This window comes from Perognathus longimembris, chromosome 2 (assembly GCF_023159225.1).
Source record: "Perognathus longimembris pacificus isolate PPM17 chromosome 2, ASM2315922v1, whole genome shotgun sequence".
Classification (NCBI taxonomy): Eukaryota; Metazoa; Chordata; class Mammalia; order Rodentia; family Heteromyidae; genus Perognathus; species Perognathus longimembris.
Genome location: NC_063162.1, coordinates 7,388,065 through 7,405,001, shown reverse-complemented (window position 1 = coordinate 7,405,001; position 16,937 = coordinate 7,388,065). Strand labels below are relative to the sequence as shown.

The 16,937-nt window shown below is 51.3% G+C and overlaps 1 protein-coding gene across 1 annotated transcript in view; it reads left to right on the top strand.

The window, feature by feature from the left end:
* The window catches only part of Btbd16 (BTB domain containing 16), a 35,448-nt gene extending 33,424 nt beyond the window's left edge, over positions 1-2,024 (top strand). The window contains exons 13-14 of the mRNA XM_048336229.1: positions 831-1,019; positions 1,934-2,024. Of these exons, the coding sequence (XP_048192186.1) occupies positions 831-1,019; positions 1,934-2,002 (258 nt within the window). The 3' untranslated portion in view covers positions 2,003-2,024. The remainder of the gene's footprint in view (positions 1-830; positions 1,020-1,933) is intronic.
* The last annotated feature ends 14,913 nt before the right edge of the window (positions 2,025-16,937 follow it).

Below are 16,937 nucleotides of genomic sequence, written 5' to 3'. Positions count from 1 at the left end.
TTAGTTTCAGATTTGCCACTACCTTCTAATATTCACTGGAATATTAGAATCCCCTTCCCTGGGGTCTCTGTTCTTACTCATTAGTCCTTTGGGCATCCTCCCCATGCAATGGATTTACTGGATGAAGAGATGAAGAACAGATGAATTTTGACCAACCAAAAGGCCCCTGGGACTAGGCTGGAGTTCTTTTAATTTTTATTTTGTTGTTGTTATTATAAAGGTGATGTACAGAGGGATTACAGTCACATAAGTCAGGTCATGAATACATTTCATTTGGACAATGTCACCCCCCTTTTTTTCTCTCCCCCCCCTCAGTTTTTCCCTCCCACCCCACCCACAAGTTGTGTAGTTCATTTTCAACATAGTGTCTAATGAGTACCATTGCTGCATTTGTTCACCCTTTGTCCCTTCATTATGTGCTTCCCCCTTCCCTCCCAAAGACAAATAAATGAACAAGCAAGATAAAAAGAAAAGAAAACAATAACAAAGAAAAAAAAACCCTCTAGTTTCCATTTCCTGGAGTTCATTTTGATAAAAACTGTTTGATGCGATCAGAGGCGCAATGGCATCGCATCTTTGTATTCCAGCCAAATGACAGATGCTTGGCTCGTTAGCGTTTGTCCAGTTTGGCTAATCTCTCGTGCATCAGCCTGCAGTTCGTGTCTAGTGAGGGCGGAATACCAATGGTGGCCCCCGGGAACTGTCCATCTGGGAAGTGTCCTCTTGCTCTCTGCACATGTGAAACAGAAGCCACGTGTCCCTCGTTCTGGTCCCCTCCGCCACGGGCCCCATGGCGGATGGCCCACTGAGCCCAATCACCCTCTTTACAGAGAATCAAGCACACCGACCGGGAGTGCCTCACCATGGCTTGTGACTATATCACCATCAGCGTGAAGGCTGAGCGCCTGGTCAGGTACCAGATCAGAGCCTACACCTTCGTGGATGGCAAGTGGAAGCAGTTCAAGACCAACCAGATCACACAGAAGTTTGGGTGCAACAAGCCGTGCTGCAAAAGCCACGTGAGCCTTCAGTGCTGCTCCCGTCTTCTCCTCTCTCTTTTATTTCTTCTTTGCTCTTTCTCTCCCCTCGCCTCTTTGTAGGGAACCCTGGCTTCCAATCTTTAGTGATTTACAGGAGAAGCCTTCTCACCTTCTTTAGGCATGATTCCCAAGAATGCTAAAGAGAAACCTTCTAGAAAGAGCAGCTGTGCAGAGTGATAACTCTAGCTTCAAACTTCCATTTCCTAGAGCACTTGTGTGGAGGCTCAGTAGGGAGTGGTAGATGCCAGTGCTGGTATCCACTGGTACCTGGGCACACCCATCTGTTTCCCTGGAAAACCTGGTGGCCCTGGGCCCCAGCCTTCCCCTGGTTCATCAGGGAGGGAGGAGCCCATCAGCTCAGTGGGTGGAGCCAGTATCTGGGCAGGAAAGCAGCTTCCCTGGCCTCTGCCAGGTGTAATCCTGAAATGGTCAGAAAGCCCAAGGAGGACTTTGAATGTGAATTCAAAGAGGTCTGAGGCCTCCCCTGCTGCCGTCAAGGCGCAGGGATTCTCCTGTAGAGCCGAGAGCCCTTCTCGGTCCTGCTGGCTCCATCAGGATCACCTGGGAGCTTGAAACACCCATCCTGGGCACAGGCCAGATCACCAGGTTGCTCCTGGTGGGAGGGGCATGGAATGCGGAGGAAGCTTCCTTTGAAAGGCCGGTCCGGTGACGGCGACACAGCCCTGCTTCCTTTATGACAACTCCCAAGCCGTAATCTTGAGGTCTGGGCCTTTAGTTTGCATTCAAGCCTCAAATAGGAAGTTATTTCGAAACCTAGCTGAGGTGATTCCAGGTTTTGCCAGCTGTCAAGCCTCCCCTTCCCCCGGCGGAGGATCTGACCCTGTTCTCATCCTAAAATCCCCGTTTGCTGTGTTTTGTTTCACCTTGTACAGGTCTTGAAAATCCAAACTGTGGGCAGCCCAATCTATGCAAGTTTTGCATTCATCTTCCCAGTATCTTGATAGTTTCCAGAAGAATCTTATGAGATCTGACATCACCCACCTGCTTAAAAGGAAATAAAGTGAGGGGAGTCCGGCGCTCAGCTGCCTGCTCTCCTTAGCCACAGTCCCACATGTGTGGCTCTTAAGGATGTGTTGTGCCAAGTCGCGGAACCACCACCAAGAAGGCCACCGAGACGCAGACGTTCCGAAATGCAAAAGCAAGGCAAGGCTTTATTCAAGCGAGCTGCAACTCGGGCCTCGTCCTACCCACCGACACAGCGGAGGTTAGGAGGGAGCCCCGAGCTGCGATCACACAGGGCTTATAAAGGCAAAGAACAAAGTTACAACAATCAGGTGTTCAAGCAAGCAAGATTAGGATAGAGGTACAAATCTGATTGGCTCAGCGTTCGATTCTAGGGGTGGTCAGAGTTAAGCATTCCCAGCGGTTAGAGTTCTAGACCGACTGGGCCCTAATGGGCTTGTCCTGGTCTGCTCACAGGGCCTGCTTATCTCAGGTTCGCGTGGTAAAGTGGGGTTCGCGTGGTAAAATGGGGCCTGACTTCAAAGTCTGGCACTTCAGATGGAAGGTGTCAGCGTCACACATCTCCTTGCCGTTCCTGGCCACAAAGCACTGCCAGTCCAGCTTCATGGGGTGTTGTGGGAGAACCTAGGTAACAACAGACTTCCAGCAAGAGCTTCAGTACTTCCTTCGTGTCCCACATCTACTTGGGACCCAGAATATGCCTGCCCTCATCCTGGCTGCTTTGGCTCATTTAGAACAAGAAGTAGAAGGGATGGATGCAATCGCCAGGCCTCGAGTGACTTAACGTATTTAGCATCCTACTCTTTTTGGGGGCCGGGGGGGGCGGAGCTCCCAGTTTGGGGACCTGAGCTCAGGGCCTGGACACTGTCCCTTAGCTGTTTTGATCAAGGCTGGTGCTCTACAACTTGAGCCACAGATCCACTTTCAGCTTTTTGCCAGTTAATTGGAGCTGAGTTTCGTGGGCTTTCCTGCCCAGGCTGGCTTTGAACTACAACCATCATATCTCAGCCTTCTAAGTAGCTCGGATTCTTGGCATGAGCCACTGGTGCCTGGCTGCTCTACCTGTGCAAATAGACTGGGTGGTTTGGAAAAGGAGGGTGTTCATTTTCCAAAGTACCACAAATGAAGCAGCCTGAAATCGTACTCACTCTTTACTCCTTAGCAGCCGGGGAATTCGGGCACGGCTTCGCTGGGTTCCATGCTCAGCGTGGCTCAGTCCTGCAGTTGAGAGGCAGTTGTTAGTTGGTCTGCATTTCTGTGCTCGTTTGGATTGTAGGCGGGTTCCTCTGACAGCCAGCCCTACGACGGAGGCCTCGGCGGTTACTACTGTTGGGGAAAGGTCACCCAGGTCCCAGTGTCCCCAGTAATTCCCTGCCCTGTGGCTCCTGCGGGCATTTCAGGAGGTGGCCGTTGGCTTCTCCAAGGCCAGCAGGAGAGTCTCTCATCCTGGTCCGTGAAGATGGAGTCCTGCACGGGGGACCCTATTCACCGGTTTGACATCCCAGCCCCCTTTGGCCCATTCGTTGGGCTAGAGGAAGCCATGTGTCCCACCCACACCCAAGCACAGAGACTTGTGCTCAGGGTCCTCTTAGGGCGTGGCCACCGCGGTGTGCGTCACCAGCTGCCTGCGGAAACGCAGCGGAGGACTTAGGATGCTGTGTGGATGGATGTGGCGGGTGTGTTTAGTTTAATGCTCAGCTTAGAGGCTGAGGGAGTCATCTCCCGGCTAGAAGAACCTGGGTTTGCCAGCCTCCTGAAAGCCCTGTTTCCTGGCCTCCTGGTCCGTGGGAATCGGTGATGGGAGGGAGCAGGGGAGATGAGAGCCGGAGAAGTCAGAATAGCTCCATGCCCGCGAGAGGAGGCCATCCGCCTGCCGTGGCCGCCCCTCCCTGGCGCAGCTCACTCCGCCACCCTGCCTGCCCCTGACTTCCCCCCCAGCAGCCTCCTGCCGGCGCAGGACGCCCTCTTGTTCTGATGCCCACACCTGTCCTGGGGGGGGGGGCGTGGTAGAGGCCACTTGGATTCTCAGCTGCTCTGGTGGCTTTGGGGTGACCAGTTTTCCGTCTTGCATCCATTCTGCTTGAGCCCCTGCCCTGGGGTGGTTTGTGCTTTCCACCCTAGGACCTGGTAGAAGCGAAGCTGTGGTGCAGTGGGGTGGATGGTTGGGAAAGATGACTGGCCTCAGCAAGCCTCCCCTGCCTTCTTCCCCTGCAGGGCCAGGCTGAGCACACCGAGCTACCTGCTCAGGGCCCCAGATCCTCAGCAACCCAGGCAGTATCTTAATCATAGATCTTGGGAGAAAAAAGAGACCAACCCCCCTCCCTCCCCCAAAGCTACCCACCGTGTGGTATTGGATGAACTGTCAGAAGGTGGGGGGAGGGGGCATGGACCCGCAGGGACCCCACCCCAAGCAACAGAGGGGGGGGTGGGGGGGGGAGATTCCCAGCACCACCAACTGGTTTGGTCACTGAGTCTGAATATTTTATAAACAAAAAAACACGCCTTTGTGGTTGCATGCTTTCATTCAACCTCAGATTTGAGCAATCACTCCATGTCTGTATAAGGAGTTGTCATTCATTTTCAGACAAGCATAATGGTTTTACTTTTTAAAAAAAAAAAAGTAAGCATTACTTCTATAAAGTAGTATGTTTTGTTGAAGAAAATGAAAGCTATAAACAAAGTGAAATGGAGAGGACTGAATCACTGGGGACGACTGACAGGACCTGGGGAACATTTAGAGTTCTCTACTGTTTCTAATGTTGCATGCTTCCACCGACGCTGATTTTCTGATATGCCTCCTCCCATCCCCACCCTCCTTCGCCCGGCTAGGGATCAATCTCAGGGCCTTGTGCGTATGAGTCAGGCACTCTACTGCTGAGCTAGGACCCAGCCCCTTGTTTTCTCTCAGAGGTTAAATGGGGTGTTTCTTTAGTCAGAAGCACGGTGACAGAAGGGATTGGGGTGTTTGCCTTACCTTCCAACTGATTAACTGTACAACATCAGAAAATGCACTTGTCACTCTCTGAACATCACTTCCTAGCTCTAAGAAGGGCAGCACTGGCTCTTCTGCCTCTGTTCCGGCCTGCGCCTTGGGGGCCAGCCCTTGTGTAGACATCGGAGAGCATTACCTGCCTTGGAGCAAGCTTCCACGGTGCTAGTGGGCTCACGGGGCTGACAGGAGCTTAGTAGGCACCTTTGACAGGCACACAACCTACTAACCGTCTCAATAAATGTTCCCCAGTTCTCCTGGAGCCACGTGGATTTTCCACGTTTGCTAAGGGCAAAAGCTGAGCCCTACAGAAAATAAGGCATTTAATCATGCAAGACTCCTTCATCTAACCAGAAAGGACTTCGGTCTGACATTGTTGGTTCCTTACCCAGTGCAGAAACAAAGTGAAATCAAGAAGCCTGCAAACAACAACTCTACTTTACCACACTGGCTTATTGTAAAAGGAAACACAGTCATTGAGAAACAAATTTCCTCCGGCACAAAATAAATAGATCCTGAACAATGAGGCACCCACTTGCTGTGCTTGTGCCATGGGCTGCCATGCTGAGAATCCACTCGTGTCCACTAGAGGGCGTCATCCACCTCAAAAGTGGAAATGAGAGTTTGAGTGGCTGAATTTTGCAATCTGAACTCATCTGGCCGCTCCAAGTTCTCCTTGCTTCGTGGTTGGAAGTGAAAAACATTCTGGGGGAATGTGGTACATTCTAGGGGATGTCTGCCTGTCACAAAAGCTCTAAACTTGGGCAAAATTCTTAAGAGGGAGAGCTTGCTTCTTAGGCTAAATGCTGACTTACAGTTGCAATCTCCACAGCAGTGGCCATGAGAACTGGGCAGGGTAACGTGCACCATGTCTGAAACCTCTCTCTCTCTCTGCCTGCTCGCTTTCACCGTTCACCTCCCAGGCTTTCTCCTCCAGCCTTGCTAGCCCAGGATTTACTCTGTGGATGGAAACTCAGGTTGCTAAGTCAGCCTGACCTGAGTGCGAAGCCTGGCTCTGCCCCTTACCATCTGTGTGGCCTTAGGAAACTCAGACGCCGCTCAGAGGCACAGGGTTTGATCTAAACCTGGCAATAAAACTATCAGTATTATGTCAGTTGGTGTGTGATTTGTAAAGCGCCCGACTCATGGAAAAGTGCATGATACAGTTTGTTCCTGCTCCTTGATCATTCTCTGGAGTCCTCTGCCCTTGAGGCTTGAGATGGATGTTGTGTGGGCTCGGACATGGCCTGCTCTTTCTTGGGGAATGGCACAAGGAGGAAGTCAGCCCGGGTGCCCTGTGAACGTGTTTCCAGCTGCAATCACAGATTCTATGGCAAGAGTGGAGAGAGTAGCTGAGCCTGTGGACTGGGGAAAGCAATGAACGGTGTCTTGTCTTCCCATGGATTTATCAGGATAAGAGCATTACAAAGAGTAAGAGACAGCCTTCTCTTCTTAGAGATTTTGTATCCTGGAGTCCAGTGCATCTTGTGGTATGGAGAGGGGAAGGGAGGTTCGGATGAGTGGCACTGGGTTTGGGCTTCCTGGGGGGGGGAGGCGTGTAGGGGTCCCAACTAGACTTACTTGCACGCAGGGTAGTGGGTATCAGAGCTGATGGTCTATGGCTCTCTAACCCAAGAACTTGAGAGCTGAGGGTGGAGAAGAAGGTCCCCCGAGAGGAAACAGAAATGGAGTAAATCTGTGCACGTGAAGTGAGGCAGGGGGAGCACCACCCACCAGAACTTTCTATGTTGGTACCGGTCCATTACAACAGCCAGGAGCCACGTGTGGCCACTGACGGCTTGACGTGCGACTTTGCAACAGAGCAGTCGGGTTTGTGGTTTCGTTTCGTTTCTGCGTGTGTAGATCGCCATAGGGTAGACAGAAAGTGCAAGGGACGGAGGACCCACCGCAGACCACGTACTGCTCTTTCCTCATCCTGCAGATGCACCAGGGGCTGCGTTTCTTGGTCAATCCCAGGGCCTTGTAGGAAAAGCAGCGATGCCTGAGGCTCAGCCGGCGGCCACTGTGAAAGTTTACCTGGCCACATCTAGGCCAAGAAGAAGCTGTGCATGGTGAGGGGGGTGGGGTGGGGGGGGAGGACAGTTCCATGGTTGGGGAAGCAGAGCTCTGCCATCGTTAAAGGTAGGGTGGGGGTACCATCGCAACCCAGTTCCTTCTACTTGCACTACTTAAATATCTTTCAATGAAATAAAAGTTGAAACCTCCTATCTCGGTCACGCCATACACAGGTGGGCCTCAGCATCCACAGGTGGTTAATGGCTACCGTTCGGGCAGGGCAGCTACAAGGAAGCAAAGCTTGACCTTTCTCTTCCCTGTGACGGAGCTCTGGAACTCTGGAACTCTGAATCATGTGTCCTTTGTGCTGTCATCCCTAAGGGCCAGGCTCTGCCCCGTCACAGCGCTGTAGACAGACAGCTGATAATACAATGGCTGCCCGGAAGGATGCCCCAGGGCCGGATGAGAGCATAAAGCAACTCCCGAACAGGAAGGGAGTTTGAGGTCTAAAGGCATGCTCTGCTCTACTGGAGGGAAGTGGTGCTTCCGCAGGCATCTGGAGTTGCAGCGCAAAGGAGGAGGAGGCAGGGAGGTTGAGAAGTCACATTCTCACCCACTACTGGTTGGAAATTCCTCAAACACAATGGCTATAGGTGAGCCTCCCATACACAGATGTTCACAGCAGGATTATTTTAAGAGCCCAGACCACTTAAATGCCCACAAATAAGTGACTAGACATAAAATGTGGTCTATTGATGCAGTAGAATATTGTTCAGCCTTAAAAAGGAAAGAAGAAGCTTGGGAGTATAGCTTAGTGGTAGAACCTATGTTTAGCATGTGCAAGGCTCTGGCCAAAATAACATGGATAAACCAACCCTGAAAATGCATCGTGTGAGTGAATGAGTGTGTGTGTGTGTGTGTGTGTGTGTTGAAGGTGATGTGGCTGTCGTGCTGGTTGGATGACTGTGAATGTGCCAACCACCACTGCACTGCGCACCTGCATGTGTGAATCTCACACTGTGTGACTTCTACCCAGTAAAGCTGGAATGTGGCCAGTCACTGGTAGCTGACACCTGTAATCTTAGCTACTCAGGAGGCTGAGATCTGAGAATGACAATTTAGAACTAACCTAGGCAGAAAAATTCAAGAGACTCTTCAGTTCCATTTAACCAGCAAAAGCCAGAAGAGGAAGTAAGGCTCAAGAGGTAAAACAAAGCCTTGACTCGACAATGCTATGGGAGAATGCTCTGGCCCTGAGTTCAAGCCTTAGTCCTGGCGCAATATGCACAGACATACACACACACACACACACACACACACACACACACACACACACACGGAGGGGAGGGGGCAGCGTGGGAGCAAGCGACATCAAGCAGCGCTTGTGGGACCGAGGCAGAGGGGAGGGGAGGCTGGGCAGGATTGACAGGTGTGGGCCTGGTGTCAGGCAAGAAGCCTGGGAGAGACGCTAAGTTCAGCTCCCGTTGTGTCTAAATCTAAGATGCACCAGCCACTTCTGGGTGCCATCCTGGAGCTTACTCTGATCACCGTGGTCCCTCACGGGGCAGGAAGCCCCTCTGCTATCAGGGACTGCACACCCTCTTCCAGAAGCAGTGGCGCCAGCTCCTAGAAAGGGACATGTTCCCAAAGGACTCCGGCTGGTGACAACCTCTCTTTCTGAGGCCAAGATGGCCACGTAGTAGCAAAGAGCTTCGAAGTTGGCTCCCGTGGTAGAACATGGTGCTGGTGACTGAGATGAACCACCCGGCTCTGGCCCCACACTCTGAACTCTGCCATTCCACCCATCCAGAGAGGGAGTCTGTTCTGTTCCTTTCAGAGGCCGGGCTGCCAACCCCCCCACACCCCTGCTGCCACCCCCCCCTCCCAGGCTGGCTGTGGAAGAAGGACCAGCATGTGAATTTGCACTTGCTTCTGCTCTTGTCCCCTTCGAGTCCTGTGACCCCGAGTGGCCGCGTGGAGGAAGACCAAGCCTGAGCTTAACTACCAACACCAAAGGCCAGACCTCTGAGGAGGACCTACCAGAAGCTTCTAGGCTAGTCCTTCCAGTGAAATGTGGCTTCACAAGTGATTCTAGAGGAAACCCAACAGAGAGGATTTCTCCAGTCAACTATCCTATCCAGATCACAGGAAATAATTGTTTGTTTGTTTTATAAGTAAAGTGGTAAGAAAAAATTGTTTTAAGCTGTTAAATTCTGAGTAAGCAAATTCACTAAGGAAAACAAAATTTAGGAAGGAGTCAATATTTTAGCTAGAAAGGTATACCTAGCTGAGTTGCTATAAAAATAGCAAAATATAAGCATGACTTGGAATGGCTAGCAGCAGGAACTAAGCAGAACTGGGTAATCTATAGATTGCACAACATAAAGTTATTGTAGCCAGGTGCTAGCAGCTCATACCTATAAACCTGATTACTCAGGAGGCTGATATCTGAGGATCACGGTTCAAAGCCAGCCTGAGCAGGAAAGTCCATGAGACTCTCGCCTCTAAATAATCACTAAAAAAATCTGGGTGCTGGTGGCTTATACCTGTAATTCTAGTTACTCTGGAAGCTGAGATCTGAAAATCATGGTTTGAAGTTAGCCCAGGCCAGAAAGTCCATGAGACTCTTATCTCCAATTAACTACCAAAAAGCCCAAAGTGGAGCTGTGGCTCAAGTAGTAGAGTACTAGTTCAGGGACAGTGCCTAGGTCAAAGCCTCAGGATTGGCACACACAGACAGAGACAGACAGACAGACAGACAGACACACACACACACACACACACACACACACACATTGTTGAAGCATTCTAGTGGAAGTATCTTCAGAATATACTGCTAATTGGAAAAAGAAATCAAAATTTGAAGTGCATAGATATGGTCTCGTTAAAAGATGTATGTTGTAGACCTATCTTAAGAAACGCGTGGGCCCCAAGTTAAGTTCAACTTCAATCTGGTATTAAAAATGGGCTTGATGGTTTCTTCCCCTGCTCCGAGCTTCCTGCTTCATTTTTTTCCTGTCTCCCCCTCTGGCCCATTGCCCCTGGGGAACACTCACTGGCACATTTGCTAGGTGCACTCTCAAAGCTGAAGTGAATTAAAGCAGAAGCAGTCTCCCCCTTGAGTCCCTTCACCAGGATGTCCGGTTTCCCAGCCACCCAGAGATTCCTTCCTTCCCCTGCCCGATTCTCCTCCATTCGCCGGGCCTGATTGACTCCTGAGCTCCGGGACAGAGGGGAGATTTCCCGGGTAACCCCGCGAGCAGCAGGGAGCAGGCCTGCCGAGCTGCACGATGACAGCTGAAAGCAGGGGGGGGGGGGAGGCTGGGGGAGGCTCCAGCTCTGTGAGGAGCTGTCTTGCATCTCGCATCGCTGAGTAGCACAGCAGATCACCTCCTTCCCCAGCTCTTCTCAGCCAGCCCTGCCTGCATGGCTCCGTGTCCTTATTCCAGGCAGGGGTCACTGGTTCATCCACATGCCCTTGAAGGGGCCGGGACTCGCCAAATGTTTGTTGGCCCCTTCAACACCGATTCAAATCCACATGACCTTGCTTAAAACAAATGAGGTAGCTTCCAGGGACTCTTGCCTGTAATTCTAGCTACTCAGGAGGCTGAGATCTGAAGATCGAGGGTCAAAGCCAGCCCAGATTTTCTTTTGAAAAGGGGGTCTATGAGACGTGGAGGTGTGGGTTAAGTGTAGAGCACCATCTTCAAGAGAAAAAGCTAAGGGACCATGCCTAGGCCCGGAGATCAGGCCCAGGACTGGCACAAATAAAAGGGGGGCGGGGGGAAGTGAGTATTATTATTGTTTGTTGTTAGAGATATGTGTTTTTTCTTGTTATTATCTTTAAGTAGTGTACAAAGGGGTTTCAATTCAATTTGCCAGATTATAAGCACCAAACATTTTGATTTATGTCACCCCCTTCCATCATTCTCCCCATCAAAACAAGTGAATATTGATCTGGGCCCCCTCACCTTTTTTTTTTTTTTCCTTTTGCTATCTCAGTATCAAAGAGATAAGACCCTGGTTCTTTCCCCCCTTGCCGGGATGTTGGATCCAGGGATGTAAGCTATCTCTGTAAGTAAAGTCATAGGAAAGGTGATTAGCTCATAGGTTGAGAAAATCATTGACCAAACCACATGAGCGTGCTGGACAAACAACCCTTGGACTGCCGTAAAAGCTGGGACACGGAGGGAAAATTGGACCCAGCTGTGGCCTGCTTGGCTCTTTTCTTCTAATGTGGGTCACTTCTTGAACTAGGACAGCCTGCAGGTGTTCCCTTTGTGCCCAGGCAAACACTGAACTCCTAACCCTCAAAAGAGGAACAAAGGCCTGGTTGGGTGTTGTATTGGAGGAGCAGCAAGCCAAGAGGGAGGCGGCAGGACTTGGGTTACAGTGCCTGGCTCTCCTCTGGCTCTGTTGGACTCTTAGGTTCTTATTGTACCACTCCATATTCCATCCCGCTTCCTGCCACTTTCTGGGAGGCGACATGGCAAAGCACCTCACCCTTTGGAGCCTCTGGTTTCTGATCCTCACAGAGCCATTGTGAGGACAGAATGGGGATATACAGTAGGCAGAATAATGAGCCCCAAAGATAGCTCTGTCCTAATTCTGCCTTGTACTGTGGGAGTGACTGTCAAGTACCTTGAGCTGAAGAGATGACTCTGGGTTTTCCAGGTGGGCCTGATAGGCACACAGGGGTCTTCCTAAGAGGACCAGAGAGGCAGGAGGTGATAACAGAAGCAGAGGTGTAAGGAGGTGGCCACAAGCCAGGGGATGGAAGCCATCCCTGGAAGCTTCCAGAGACAAGGAGTGGGTTCTCCAGGTTTCAGAAGGAAGGAGCCTTGCCCAACCTTGAGACCTTACTCTAGCGAATTTGATTTCCACCTCTGACCTCCAGAATTGTAAGAGGATAAATGCGTGTTTTACATCGCCACATGGGTGACTGGTACCGGCTGCTGCACAAAGCGCTCTGAAAATGGAGGGATTTGCTGCCATGTTAGCCCGTGGTACGGAGACGCTGAAGAATCTGGTGGGGCTCGGGAGAGAGGCAGGCATCAGTGTGCAGGTATCCATTTGTGAGAGCTCATTGGACAGTGTACACACACACACACACACACACACACACACACACACACACACACTGCCAAGAAGGTCTGCCGGCAGCTGCGTGGCCGGATTGTACTTGCTGCCTAGCCCAGCTTGGACGTCTGATTGGAGCTTGAGCCCCTCTAGGAGCAGCTCTGTGGGCAGAGCTGGGAGCTGCTTCTCAAGCTTGTACCCACAGGGCTATGGGTGCAAGCTGTTGCTGCTTTGGGACTAGGGTGACATCGTAGGACACCAAAGGGGGTAGACAGACAACATGCCATGGCTCCTTCCTCCCGGGTCAGTGTCCAGGTGGCATCACCCCGAAGGGCAGCCGGCATCCCCGAGAGACACGAGCCAAGGACACAAAGTTCTTCCAAAGCTCCCCGGAGAACGCAGGTGCTGCGCCGCTGTAAATAGGTCCTCAATCCTCAGACCAACATGTGTGGGGGCCTCTGCAGGGCCTCTGTGTGGGGGCACCCACCAAACTTTCTCTGTGGAGAGCGTTTCCCGAGTAGCACGCACAGGGCGCACCCTGAAGAGCCCTGGGCTGTGGTGGCGGCCAGCAGCCCCCCCCCCCCCCCCCGACTGGGTTTCCTCCCCACGGTCTGCTGCTGTCTGGGCGATGCCTGCTCGCAGCTGGCTTGTTCATTATGGCAGAGGCGTTGGCTGTTTGCCTGGGGAATGTCTCCTCTCACAATGCACCCCGCACACGGCACTCAAAGGTCGCCTAATTAATTAGCCCACGCCTCCGAGCACAGAGGCGGGGAGGTTTGGGACTTGAAAGCCACACGCAGAGATCATTCAGACCATGGCTCACTGGGCTGGAAAATCGCCCCAACTAGCCAACTGGAAGAGGCGCAGGAAGGCAGGGAAGGATTTTTCCATGGTGGTGGAATGAGGGGTCAGTGGGGAATTCTGGGAAGGCCCACCTGGCGCTTCTGCCAGAGGACACACTTCCATTCCCTGACAAGGCTGAGGTCTTCGGGCTCTTTCTCTTCGCGCCTCCTCTCCCTCGAGTGGAACTGGCCCCACTCCTGTCTTCCCACGCTGCCCCTGCCCTGCCTCTTGCCCTTCTCTCGCTTGGCCGCTCTAGGTTGGGATGAAGGATCCTTTGGGAAGTGCCTCGTGGCTGCCCAGTGCTTGGGAAAATGCCCCCCCCCCCGCCACCAAAAAAAGCGATCATACCATTCATGTATGTTTCCCTGTAAACATCTTTCTCAGAAATGACATCTCAAGTCATTCTTGAATTTCAGAAGTTGTAGAGCCAAGGGTGAGAAGGGATGGTGGGGGAGGGGCAGAGAACCTCTTGACTGCTCAAGGCTGATTCTGGAAGCTCTATCAGCTGATTCGCTACCTGTTGAACCATATCTCCAGCTTTTTGCTTGTTATTTTGGAGATAGAGTCTTCTGCCTAGGTTGGCTTTGAACCTCCATCCTCCGCATATCTGCCTCCTGAGTAATTTAGGATTACAGGTGTGCACCACAGGCACCCAGCATTCCGAGCTTCTTGGAATAGTCACAGCCTTCAGAGGCAATGGTCGCATGTGGCAGGGTCCAACGGTTCCCCGCAGTCTGTCTCAGAATGAGCTTCCATGAAATTAACTAGAAAAACAAAGACGTGCAGAATTGGAGTCCACTTAGCACACACCTGTCTAAGGGGCAACATCAAAGCACTGTAACTGCTTCTGAATGTGCCTGAATGCTTAATATTTACTTGGCCGTTTCTTCTGCACACATCCATCCTGCTGAGGACGAACGAGGCAGCCTGAGCCTGGTACCAGCCCATGGGGCACACTGAGGACGTGGCGTGGATGAGTGCACACATGCTTGTTTGTTTGTGAAGGGTTGGGATTCTGAAAGTGTTCTTTCTTCTTTGGCATATGAATCTGCAGCCCGACACTGCCTAGTGGCAGGAATCCTTACTGTCATGTGAGATCGGAGACACAGGAAGAATACGTGTATCGTGATTTCAGAGTTTTGACTACAATCAACTTACACAATGGGGTCGATGGACAGCTTGTGTATGTAGTACACTGCAGGCCCTCAAGGGAACATCTCCAGTTACCTTATTAGAGTCTCCTCTACCATCTCCAGCTACCCTATTAGGTAGCACTTTGCAGATTAAGACAACTGGACTTCCTCCAGAGCCTGCCCGTTCTCCAGGAGGTGAAGCTAGTGGAAGCAGAGCTAAGGTTGGAATGTGAACTACCTGGCTTCAAGCTCCCTTACCTGTGGCACTGTCCCTTCTCTTTGGTCCTTTAGAAGGGTTACTTATGACTTTGCCATGAAACGATGAGAGCAAGAATTCAGCCACACACATAATGTCATTTACAGCAATAGCTCTCAAACTTGAGCCTGAGTGAGAATCTTCTAGAAGGCTTTGTTACAGCATGGGGGTCACTTATACCCTGTAGAAAAGTAGAGAGTACCAGCATACGCAGCTTTGCCGAGTCTCTGCTGCCACTTGGAGCCCTTGGGAGAGTCTCTTCCCACACTGGGCATCTTCATTTGTATTCTGTTGCATTCACAGAACCTCAGGGTGTGGCAGGGTAACATGTAGAGGGTGTCACCTGGTGAGACCGAGCAATCGCGTATCAGATCTCTCTTCCACTTTTCATAAAGCCACCACCATCGATTTGATCATCTTAATTACCTCAAGGCCCAAATGCTATAATCTATGAACCCCTCACGAGTTTGGAAGGGTTCATTCACACTAGAGCAAAGGTCTTTCTTACTTGTATAAGAGTGGAAAAAGGGGCTGCCTCCCAGGGTGGCTTTGACAAAGAGGCTAGTGCTTCTCATGGGGCTCCTCAGTCAAGAGACCCTGTCACAGGGGTCTTTGCTCTTTGTCATGAGAAGGACAGAAGTGGACCATAGGTTCAGAGGATGAGAGCCAGGCCCATCCCAGATTCCCACTTCCTGGGATTCTAAACCAGCTAGTGCATGTCGCTCAGGCATATCCTCTTTAGTGAGGCAAACACTGTCCCCTCTCCCACACAGAGAGAGGTGGTGACTGCCAACGATCTAGCCCCACATTGGGCTAGGAAGGGCATCTGGGCTGACCACCTTTGCCACAGAGCGGGCACTTCCTCTTGTCCACATTGTAGCCCAGAACTTTGGCCTGTGTTGCCAACATCAACCCAGATGCACTTTCAAAGGAGCCCCAAGCCGCCTCTTCAGGAACCGTGTTACCCTGGTTACTTGACAGAGACTTCTGTCTGCCACCAAGACCTTGGTGGTTACCAGTGCTTTACTCATACCACAAAGGCCCCACGGAAGACCTGCCCTCCTGTCATTCCTTTAGGGATCTGTCTCTCCAGACATTGTTCATTCATTCAGATACTTATTAGTTCCTTGATATTATTCAGCTGTCAACTTAGTTATCCATTTATGGATTCATTATCGAGACAAATTGATCCACAAATCTACTCACTCCCTACCTACTTAATCATCTATTCCTCTATCTTTCCATCCCCTTGTCTATCCATCCACTCACCTATCTCTGTCTACATACCTACCTATCCATCCATCCACCCACCCATCCCTCCATCCTTTCATTTGGTCAGTCAGTCATTAAAGTAGCCATGCAATCAAGAGATACACGTGCAGTGCAAAGTCCAAAGCTCTGCCTTCTGATGGGGAAACGGGAAGGGAATTAACTGCATTGGCCGGTTAATATGTGTCAGATAGCAACCTGTCTAAGAGGCCGTGTGGTACTGACCTCTTAACATACTTGGCCGGCACATTAGGGCCAGAGACAGGTAGTTAGCTCCCCACCCACAGAGAAGGAATGTAAGCCAGACAATGACCTATCTGGAGCCTGTCAGCCAGTAGGACGCAGAGCCAGGGTTCCATGCTAGTTCTTCTGGTGCTTCCACCATGCCTTTTCCAGCTTTTGTTTCATGTCATTCTTTACAGAGTGCTTTCACATTCCCTTGATACTTACCGAAATCCTTGGAGATGCATTGTTTCGCTCAACTAAGCCGATGAGGAAAGCGTGGCTCGCACAACAGCCACCAGGGGTGGAATCTGGACTTTCCCCGGGACTCCTGACTGTATACGTTTCACTCTTTTCATCCTGTGCTCCAGTAGTTAACTGTATAGAGGCGAGGAAGGAGGAGCCAGTCTGGAATGACTCTGGCCATGGCTATGTGGAAAAGAACCCTGAGTTCCAGAGACTTTGATTGTGGGCTGGGGGGCAGGGGGAGGGGAGGACCAGAGAAGGATTTCTAGAGGGAGCAGAGCCCAGGTAGGCTTGAAGGAGGGCAGGGTAATTATGGCCAGGAGAGAGCATTCCAAAGGAGGCAGAAGTGGCCCTCTTCATTTCTGCAGGTTCCAGCCCCTCCACCTTTAAGACCTGCTTTGTGGGTCCTCTGTCCCTGTCACCCCACTCCTTGGTCTACTTCTGACATGTCTGTGTAGGTGAATGGATCCAGTGGCTTCTCCCAGCAGTGACTCAGGGAGCAGCTTTTGTTTCAAGGAATCGCCTGGGCAGGCCCTGGCTGCTCCTGGGTTGGTCTCCTGAATCCAAAACAAACAGTCTGACAGGCGGCATGTGGGCACCAGAATGAAGTACAAGAGGGCATTTCAGGATAAGCAGGAGTGTTTCCAGAGAGAACCTCATTTGTTGTTTGGTAGCAAAGATGATGAACTGGGAACTGGGTTGGTATGAAGGAGGGTGTGTCTCCTGTAATTGCTCAGTAGACACCATTGTAAGAACCACTTATTCTGTGCGGAGCCACAGCTGCACAACCCCTCTGTTGCAGGAGGATCGTTTGTCCAACGAGGGAACCAGAGCCCAATGCATTTCAGCCAGTAACTCAA